Consider the following 11,073-nt stretch of genomic DNA (forward strand, 5'->3'; position numbering starts at 1 on the left):
GTCCTGTCAAAAAAAAAAAAAAAAAAAAAAAAAAAAAAAAAGAAAGAAAGAAAGAAAGAAAGAAAAGAGTAGGACCACTTATAATCAAGTTTAATACTATACAGAAGGTTGCTCTGGCCTCCATATTTAAAAAATATAAAAGTTCTAAAACCAAACCTACTTTGCTGGTATATTGAACACATAGAGGAGTAAGGTTAAATTTTACAAGATAGTTCCCACAATAAATCAATGACTTTGTGCACCAATAGAAATGGTTCTTTACGTAGATGTTGTAACTGCACAGTCTAACTTCTCAACTTGGGAAGACACCAAGAGACCCGTGCCTTAAGTTGGTTAAGTGCTTAATGGACCCTTTTTTAAAATTAATTGTATAAGCCATATCTCAATTTAAGCCACTGCATAAGTAATAAATCTGCTTTGAATCAACTGCATTTAATAGCATTCAGTGACAAGAATTTCACACATTTATATGTGATTAGATAAAACCGTTATGATTAACAATTTTAACATTAAATGAGACTAATTTGTAAATGTGCAATTATTTGCAATAAAGTGTTTTTGGAATAGAGTATTCCATTTTGTAAGGCCTTAACTAGGCAGCCTCATGTGATTAGGTATGTAAGTGTATGAGATCACTGCCAACAAGTCATTTGCCCCATTGATAATCCCAGGCCATGCTTTTTTCAACTTGAATTATTTCCCAAATGATGATACTTTCAGAACAAGAACTCACAGGACTGTTGCTGTACTATAAACACAAGCCTATGTAAAAAGTCAAATTTAGATCTGTGGAGTGTAGCGTGGATATCGTGTATTTTATGACTTATGGAAGAGTTGGGGGGGGGAGGATTGAGGGCCCCAATAGGGATAGGAACTCCACAGGAAGACCAACAACAGTTAACTAACCTGGACCCTTAGAGCTATCATAGACTGAACGACCAGCCAAAGAATGAGCATGAGCTGGATCTAGTGCCCTCGCCACACTATACCTATGTAGCAGTTGTGTATCTTGGTCTTCATGTGGTTCTCTTAACAATTGGAGGGGGCTTGGGAGTACCCCAAAAGCTGTTGCCTGTCTGGGCATTATGTTCTTCCAGATGGGCTGTTGCTTTGTGGCCTCAGTGGGGAAGGATGCACCTAATCCCTCAAAGTTGATGTACCAGGGTGGAGGGATACCTGGGGGCAGGAGAAGGTCGTGACTCCACCTTCTCAGAGGAGAAAGGGAGTAGTGGTGGAGAAGGGATTCAGAGCGGGTGACAGGGGCAGGGACAATGATCAGATGTAAAGTGATTTTTTTTTTTTTAAGTCAAATGTAAAGCCAGGGTTAAATCATTAGTGTCTGTGCTATCTCAGCAGCTAAAGGAAATGCCCCCCTGAAACTGCCCTTTTCTCTCCTGCTTCTCAGATTTCGCGCAGGCTTCAAGAGAGCATTTCGCTGGTGTCCTTTCATCCAAGTCTCCAGCTACGATGAGCTGGAGCTCAAGACCACTAGGTTTCATCCCACACGGCAGAGCAGCCTGTACACCGTGAGCAGGATGGAGTCAGTGACCGTGCTGTTTGACCCCAGTGACGGGGACCCGGCCAAGTCCAGCCGCAAGAAGAGGGCGGTGCCCAGAGACCCCAGTGCCAATGGCTGCTCCCACAGGGAGTCCAAATCTGCCTCCACCACATCAAGTTTCATAAGCTCACCCTATACCTCTGTGGATGAATATTCCTAAATCCGTGTCCCGAGGTAAAGGCTGTCTTGAGGCCACCATGAGGCCAGCCTAGGTCCCTCATTCTCCTAACCATGCCAGGTCCTGTTCTAGGTACTTTGGGGAAGCAAAAGGGCAGTCCTTTGGTGGGGATACTTAATTTGAGAAAAGCGGAATACCTACGAAACGAAACTACCAACATATCAACCAGCACAAAGAAAACTAAGTCTTCAATTTATTCTTTAAGAATCTAAATGGTCATATGCAAAGTGTGAATCTGAAAGATGCTCTAAGCATCCAGTGTCTGTCATTTAACAATGGCAATGTGTCTTTGTGACTGCAGAACAGCAGAGGGGTTTTCCAGGAGAATAAGGAGGCTCTAAAATGCAATGATGAGCAAGGGAAACATGACTTACATAAAACAGAAGTTCTGTGTGGCCGTGAAGTGGAGAGAGCAAATGACTGACTTCCAAAACAAGTAATAGAAAACTCAGCCTCAAAGAGTAGGAAGACATGGTAGGGAGAAGGCTTTGCTCGAGAAAATTCATTTCGTAGAATAAAACTTTCAGAAATTCCCTCCAAAATATTTAGCTGAAAAGGAGAGATAGTCAAACCATTGCCCAAACATAGCATGTCTTTCTCTTGGTTATTTTTCCCAAGGAAATAATTTCATTTAATTTTGACCACTAGGTGTTTTGAGTGCTAAACTAAGTTGCAGTCCAATTTGGGGCTTTAAAGGAAATTTAAAGAAAATTCTTACCATCTCCTTTATCTTATTATTCATGCTTTTTAAAATTGAGTAAATTATACAAACACTAAAGATATCATCCCATGCAAAAGGAGAAATTCATATTTGCCTCTGTAACTCACTTGCTTGATTTGGGTAACAAGTTAATAGTACTTAGAAGTTATTAAGCCAGACACTAGCATCTCCAAGTCCTCAAGCCAGCTGCTTCCCACAGCCACGCAAAAAAAGTCAAAGTCATGAACTTTACTGGTTATATCATGGCATCTTTCTCTTCTTTCCTCCCTGGGGAGAAAATTTTTTTAAAGGACATTGAGGGAGTATTACAATATATTTCAAGTGTGAGCTGGGTTGCCCAAGGACAAATTGAAAAGTATTAATATATGGACTGATAAATCAAAGAAGACATAGACCCATAAGTAGCTGGCTAGAAAAGGAAGACGTGTAAGACTCTGGGGACATAAGCTACAGATGAGGAAGAGCACAGCACACATGCTTCCAGACACAAAACTTTGTAGTCTGTACTTAGATAAGGGAAAATCCCTCCAGAAGGAAATGTATTGGTATGTGAGTGTATTATGTATCTCTTCATAAAGTTTGTCTGACTTATCAATGGAAATTATTATTTTTTTAGTCACCTTTCATACCCCTATAAATGTTTCTTTTATTAATTTATGCTTGGAATACACTGTGACATTACTTCCATTCAGGTTAGGGAAACTGCTGTGTGTAGGCACATTTAAGAACAAAATGACAAACATCTGGAAATGTAGAATGTGTCTTCCAGACTATATCCTTTACAAGTCATCTTTCCTTATGTTACTACAACTGTTGATTCTGTGCACAAAACCACAAGCCTTCTCGGAATGAGATTTGTCCTACAAACTTATTTTTTCCAACATTCAAGTGGGTTTTATTAACTATCAGTCTAAAACACTTGCCTCTAAGACTTTTTTTCTTTGTATGCTCTATCAACATAAGAATATTTCTGAAGAATATGGCAGAGGCAACTACCTGATAGTAAACCATGGTGGATTATCGCAGCATTTGTCTCCAGTCCTTCTTTCTCATTTGAAGCCCAAACCATAAATACCCAATTGTTACACAATTTCAACTCTCTAAAGTACCAAATTATATATGCTTGCATTTACTTTAATAACTCCAATAAACAAGCAGACAACCAAATACACATATGAGTGTGCAAATAAACACTATCAAAAATGAATGTGATTGCTTCAAGGATTGAATTCAAAATTAAAACCAAAAAGGCAGATGGTCACAACAGGATTGCCACGAAAACCACTCAGTGATGTCTATGAATCATTGTGTGCATGTTTCCCCTTAGCAATTGTATTAAGTATCTCATCATCTGAATATAGTGTTTTAAAATGTTTATTCTTAAATTATGTAAATGCTTATCAAATGTAAAATCATCATGAATCCTGGTGTGTGTCATGTTTCTTCTTAAGTTTATGGGTGTATAGGGCTGGTGTAATTAAGCATAATCAGCCTTAGAATTCTCAGCCAGTAAATGTGAAGTTGGCCTTCACATTCAATGTATTCATCCACGCCCAAACACATTGGAAGAATATGACTCCTGGCTTTCATATTAGGCAAGGGCAGGAGAATTTTCTAAGGCCTTTCCAGGGTGGTTCTTGCCATAATCCATTGCTTTCACTTTTGTTTGGATGGATTCACACATCTGCTGCTGCTTTGTTCAGTTCCCTCTGCTGGCACTCTAGCCGCTGCAGCCCACACCCTAGCTTTTCAGGGCCTTGTAAGGCAAGGTGGCATTATTTGCTCACAGCTCATATTAAGCCCAGACTTCCCAGGCAGACATTGCTAAGCTCGGAACTTTAAACAATAAGAAACTAAATCAATGGGTAGAAAAGATATAAACCCTTTTGGTTGAATTCCAACATTGAATTGCAGAATAAAGCACATGGAGGCTGGCTTCAGCAGTGCGGACTTTAAAGAAGGCTGTGTTGACATATTTGGCAGAGTTTACATGACTTTGCCTACAAAATCCTATCTACCCTCTAATATTAAAGTTCAGATGGAATCTTTTTCACTGTTTACAGACGCTGACTCCGAGTTCTAGATAGATGGATAAAATAGCTCGGACTTTTATATTTAAGTATCAGGAAAGAAACTAAAATAGTGTGAGAGAAATACAGAAAAAAAATAAAATAATTGATTAGTATTTTGTTTCTCTTTTGAAAAAGAGAAGGTGAATCAAAAATAAGCATCCTGTTTTGTTATTTTACATTTGGAGGAAGCAACAAACCTACTTACTCTAGAAACCACTCTACATAACTGTTAGTGCTTCAGTGAGCTGCTGTAGATATCATTCCGCCTCCAATGTTAGGGCACCAACATTCTAACCCAGCAGCAGTTCACATTCTCTCTCCTGTCTGAAAGTCTCTCAGGAACAGACATCTGACCAACTTCAAAGTGCTTCCATCCTTGCATCCTATGCCAAATGCCAGAAGGCTTGATATCAAATGCAAGAAACACAAACCAAATGTGAAAATAGTGCTGGCCAGCTCAGAATTTTTGTGACTGCATAAATCCCTCAGAAAACTTCTCATTGCTGTCTGGTCAATTAAAATGGCAACAATGTAACAAGTAACTGGACTAGCTGGCTTCCTTTGTCTTTAACCATGTGCCAAATTTTAAGCAAATCAAGTATGGCTCTGCCCATGCAGAATAAAAAGATTGGAGTAAACTCACTTCAGGCCAAATAAGAATTGAGAAGACATCCATCAGGACTAAGTAAGGCCACTGATTGTCTGCTACACACACACACACACACATTATATATATATATATATATATATATATATATATATATATATATATATATTAGTGAAAAGTCTGTGTTTATAAGACATTCACACATATACACCTTGTAATTAGTGAATAAAGTATTTTTCAAGTTGTAATAATTATACTGACTATACTTAATAAGTACATACTCTTTGCATATGTAGAAGTAGATTGAAAAATTAATGTTTTCCTTAAAATTCATTAGAGTAATACAAACATTATTAAATCCCTAAGATCTTCCTCTATGGCTACTAAAACATCTTCTGAATCAGTTCTAAGCACACGCAGACAGTCAGCTGTCAAATTATATTGCATTTTCTTGCTAGCCTTTCCTCTTGAAATGGTTTACCTAAGTTCCTTTATTCAGGAAAAAAAAGATATTTAGGAGAAGCACAGTTACCAAAGTATAGGAGATCACTCTTTAGACAGAGCAGAAGGGTTGAACACTGTTTCAGAACAGTGGCCCCCAAGCTTTCCCAACTGAGAGACTAGGATTAAGCCCAAGCCTGCTAAGAGCTCTTTAGCACATAGAGGAAATCATTATCTGTTCTGAGCCCCACTTAACTTGTCAACAAAAATAGAAAATAACAATATCCTTATTGAATTGATGAGAGAATTATTCATTAATACATGAGCAGGACAGAGCTAAACAGAGAAGTACATTTCAAACATCTCATATGGCACCTGCAGGGAGACAGGGAAGCCCGTTGTCATCTGTGTCATTGTTTCCCAGGCTAAGTGTTTTCAGGGCCTTTCAGTTACTACACTAGAGCTGTTTCCAGAACTCTCATAAGGTCCCATCCCTGGATTTGACTGGTCCTACATTTCGCTCTTGTACCCTAGCCCCTGGGTGGGAAAGCTATACAAGAGAAGAGTTAGTGATAGCCAACTAATAAAGGAGTAAGTGGCTTGAAACATATGAATCTAACTTCTTTCTTCAGAAAGAAGCAGTTTATTACGGCCATATTTGGGTTCCAGAATAAGTCAAATTCCCAGAATATGTCAAATATTGTACGATAACAAATAAATAATGAAGATAGAGAGTTCCCTAAAGCTTACTCAGAAGTTTCTCTGACACCCTTCATGTGTCCATCATGATTCTGTGTGTAGTTCCCAGTAACATTTTCATGTCAGGGATGGCAATGACTTACACTGCCTATTCCATTTTAGAAGTTGCAAGAACATTTTCCCTTATCTAGTCATTCATCCTCTGTTGGATACAAACCTCATTTCCAACCATCTCAGTATGAAGAGGGTAGAAGACTTCACCCATCCTCAGCATCCAAAAAGATGGGGGTGGGGAGGGAATGGGGCATCTCTAGGATGTGTCAGAGAACTGAGATGGGGAGGGGAGGAGATTTCCAAGGAGTCTATGGGGATGACTTTAGCTGAAACTGCTAGCAGTGGGGATATGGAACCTGAAGTGGCCACCTTCGGTAGCAAGCCTGGACCCCCAGTGGACACATAAGAATACCAACCCACCCATAAAATTTTTACCACACATTTGTCCTATCTACAAGAAATATAGGGACAAAGACGGAGCAGAAACTAAGAAAATTGCCAACCAATAACTGGCACAATTTGAGAGTCATCCCATGGACAAGCACACTATTAATGGTCCTCTGTGATGCTTGCAGACAGGAGCCTAGCATAACTGTCCTCTGAGAGGCTCCACCCAGCAGTTGACTGAACCAGATACAAAGACCTACAGTTGAACATTGAATGGAGCTTGGGGACTCTTATGGAAGAATTAGGGGAAAGATTGAGGGCCTCAAAGGAGATAGGAACACCACAGGAAAACCAACAGAGTCAACTAACCTGGTCCCTTGGGGGACTCTCAGAGGCTGCCACCAACCGAAGAACATACATAGGCTGGACCAAGGCACCTAGCATGTATGTAGCAGATGTGCAGCTTACTCTTCATGTGAGTACCCCAACAACTGGCACAAGGGCTATCCCTAAATCTCTTGCCTGCCTTTGAATCGCTTTCCCCCTAACTGGGCTGCCTTGTCTGGCCTCAGTGGGAGAAGATGCACGTAACCCTGCAGGGACCTGTTGTGCCAGGGTGGGGGGATACTCAGGGAATGAGAAGGGGCAGTGATCAAGATGTAGAATGAATAAATAAATGAAAATTTAAAATACTGATGTGTGCCAAAATATAGATGACTCTCAAAGCCACGGTGCTTCGTGAAAGAAGTGAGCTGCAGAAGACAATGCATGGATGTATGTAAAACAGACAAGCCTGCAGCGAATCAGTAAGTTTGAGCTCCTTCCCTGCTGGTGCTGGAGAAGAGACAAGGGACTGAAAGGGGCCCGGACTGCTGGAGTGCACAGAATTTCTTTGCGAGTTGGTGAGAGTATCCTAAAATTGAATTATTGGGTTAGATGCACAATTCCATAAACATGCTTAAAACTATTGGATTGGATCTTTTAAATGTGAGAATTTGCCAGTTAACTACTTTTAAAAGAAAAGGGATTTCTTGAAGTAATGGGCTAATGACAGTATAGAAAGCCTACATTACTAAAGAATTCTGTGAAAAACACCTTCGAATCCTCAAGCAAAACAGTTGGTTGAATAGACTGTAACAAAAAAGTAGAAGGATAAATTCTCCTCTTCACAAATTAAACTGACACATAAAATTAATCTGTCCATCCCTCATTATGAGTGTAGAGTTAGAATTAGACATACAAATTTCCTTCAGAAAACCCTAGTCCACAGAGAGAATTTATCCTGGATTCAGAAGCGCATTATAATTTCAGCATACAACAAAAATAATCCTCCGGGGTCTGGAGAGATGCCTCAGATCATTTGCTGTTCTTGCAGAAGACCTGGGTTTGGCTGCCAACACTGATGTTGGGCAGCTCTTATCAACCTGTAGTTCCAGCTACATAGAAAACAATGACTTCTTCTGACCTCCATGAGCACCCACACTCAGTGTACATAAACACACCAATATACAAACTGTTACAAATAATACTAATAATACACTAACAGTGTTTTCATTTGTAAGTAAATACTAACTCTGAACATGTTAACCTAGTGAAATTTAATAGAACATACCAGAAACCTCCCGACTCTTTCCCAGTATTAGAATAGGCCTGGGGCTATGCAGTCACTAGCCATACCCAAGTCACATCCCAAGATGGTACTGTAATTGTACTGTCTCTGCAACTATGAGTCAAAATCACTATTGTTTGCCAAACTTTTATCCCCCAAACCCAAGTCTTCTGCTAGAAACACTGTTGTCCCATGCCTGGAACCTGGGTCTTGATCTACTGCTACACCATCACTACGGGAACACATTGCTCTGCGTGGCTATTGTTTTGCTTCATGAAACTTTAAAGCCTGAGTCCATTGTATAAACCTCGTGCAGCTAAGCGAATGTGTTTGTTCCTTGCCCCAAGAGTTTCTACTTGTAAAATGAAAGGCAGGATTTGCCTCATACAGTGGGAAATCCCCAAATGCAGAAGGTTGGGTATTCAACAAGAATGACTAGTCTGTAATAAATGCCTCAACAAAAACAAATTACATTTGAGTGAAGTGGGTGTCTTCAACTGGCAGAATCCCAACTTCTAATTTTCTTTTTATTCATCCATGTTAAACTACAGCTAAACCTATATATTTTCCTTTTATTACTGCACAAATAACAAAAATATTAAACCATATTCTGGGGTGTGCATACCCTGTTTAAACTGAACTCTTGGAAAATATATGCAGCGTTTCAAGGTTATCTTATCCTGACTTGCAAACATGAAGAACAATTGTTACAGGTTTTAAAGGTTAAAATTGGCTGTTGGGAGGCAGCTGATATCACAATTAGGTGCAATTAGCATGATTACTTCTAAATAGAATGTCGCTTTCACAAAGGTACTGTGTGAATTAAAAGGTAACCACTCTGGTCCTGACACATCTCACAGGCAATGATCAACAATCTGGTCTCCTCCTAAAGAACTTAAAACTGCTTGATCTGAGAGTTTAGGACATGTTGCAGATTTCCTTTGACCATACGTTTTTATCATACTGCAATATTCTTACCTTATAGCAAGATGATCACAGGGCATTCTAAATATATCACAAAAGCCACAAAATGATCCTTGTTTATGAATAAAAATATATTAGAATATTATTCTACTCATTACATCATCTTGACTCATCTACAGTGTACATAATATATGAAAGATTTCATTGTCCCTCATAAACACTTATTATTTTTCAAATAAAAATAATCTTTTCAAAACTCTGCTTCTTACAAAAATAAACATCAATCAGATTAAGTTTCTTTCCCATCACCATCCAAATAACTGAGAATAAATTTTTGGAGGGCTACCCTAAGATTCTGAAAGAGCAAATGAATATTTCAACAAATTCAACTTGGGGTTGTATAAATTCGCCAGGCTAAGAATAGTTCTACAACAAGCTTCAACTCTACTTCCCAGAAAGAAAGTAGCTTCAAACAGTGTGGCTTTTGCTTGGGAGAGTATTTCACATGTAAGTGTACTGTGTAGCGATGTTTTGTAAGGTGTATAACTGAAATAATTGATTTCACAATATGTACTAGTAGCATCAAATTTGAAACATACAATAACCCACTAAGAATCTGAAATAAAGGAGAAACCAAGTGGAAAATCCCAGTGGGTCGAGTCCAGCAAAGACTCTGTAGCTTTGAAGAATAAAATAGGAAAGCAAAAAGAATTAATTTTTGCTTTTTTATTAATTATTTTATTTACGTACACTTGAAATGTTGTCTCCATCCACGAACCCCATCCCATCTCCTTCCCCTTCACCTCTAAGAGGGGAATCCATCCACTCTTACCTCACTTCTCTAACATCCCCCTTATCTGGGGTATCAAGCCTCCCCAGGACAAGTGCATCCCCTCCCTCTGAGACCAGACAAGGCAGTCCTCTGCTTCATATGTAGCAGGGGCCACAGACCAGCGCAAGTATGCTATTTGGTTGATGCCTTAGTCCCTGGGAGCTCTGAGGGGTTTGATTAGTTGCTACTATTGTTCTTCCTATGGGGCTGCAGTCCCCTTCAGCTACTTCAGTCCTCCCCCTAACTCTCCCATAGGGACCCCTGTTGTATAGAATGCAGTTCACCTAGTTCATGATAACTGACTGGATTAGTAAACAATGACCCTTAGTGGATGCAGGAGATAAACTGCTAAGCACAGGATAGCAAGCAAGGCTGCTAATTCGACATTTTACTGCTAAGAATGTGCTCGAGACAGCTGTAATATTTCAGTTTGTCATTGTGACACTCTTCCAGGAAACAGGTATGTATAACAGATATAAATATTCAGAATGGTCACATAGCACCAAGGACATTGTCCTAGTTATTGCTCAATTTATATTATAATGTTGCCAACAACAACAAAAAAAAAAACGCATATAAGAAAAGAAAAGAACCTAGTTCAATTTAGTAAGATTTTTAAGTTAACATATTTATTTCAGCAAATATAATACATTCTTGTTTCCAATCATCTGTTTACTTTCCTGCTAAAAATAAGCATCAATATTTTGAATGCTGTGCATTACTTATGAATTTCAATGCAATTTTTAACTTATAAGGAAAGAAACTTTAAACATCTGGCTCAAATTGCAGTTTGTTACTGATGAAAACTGAGCCCAGAGTTTGACTCCAGGACCAACTTATGCTTTTGACACCCGGATGCAATACAGCCACTTGAAGTGAATGCTTCCTTTGTCTGTCTCTGAGTCTAACAGTAATCCAAGGAAATCTAGCCACTCTAATGCTCAAAGTGCATGTGTTTTATATCTCATGCAGTAGTTTTGAAACAGATGAA

General features: G+C 39.1%; 1 protein-coding gene across 1 annotated transcript in view; it reads left to right on the forward strand.

Annotated features, from left to right (window-relative positions):
• Positions 1-3,879, forward strand: part of Tacr3 (tachykinin receptor 3) — an 84,048-nt gene extending 80,169 nt beyond the window's left edge. The window contains exon 5 of the mRNA XM_021196616.1: positions 1,406-3,879. Coding sequence (XP_021052275.1) covers positions 1,406-1,718 — 313 coding nt within the window. The 3' untranslated portion in view covers positions 1,719-3,879. The remainder of the gene's footprint in view (positions 1-1,405) is intronic.
• The last annotated feature ends 7,194 nt before the right edge of the window (positions 3,880-11,073 follow it).

The sequence above is a fragment of the Mus pahari genome, chromosome 4, assembly GCF_900095145.1.
Source record: "Mus pahari chromosome 4, PAHARI_EIJ_v1.1, whole genome shotgun sequence".
Lineage (NCBI taxonomy): Eukaryota > Metazoa > Chordata > Mammalia > Rodentia > Muridae > Mus > Mus pahari.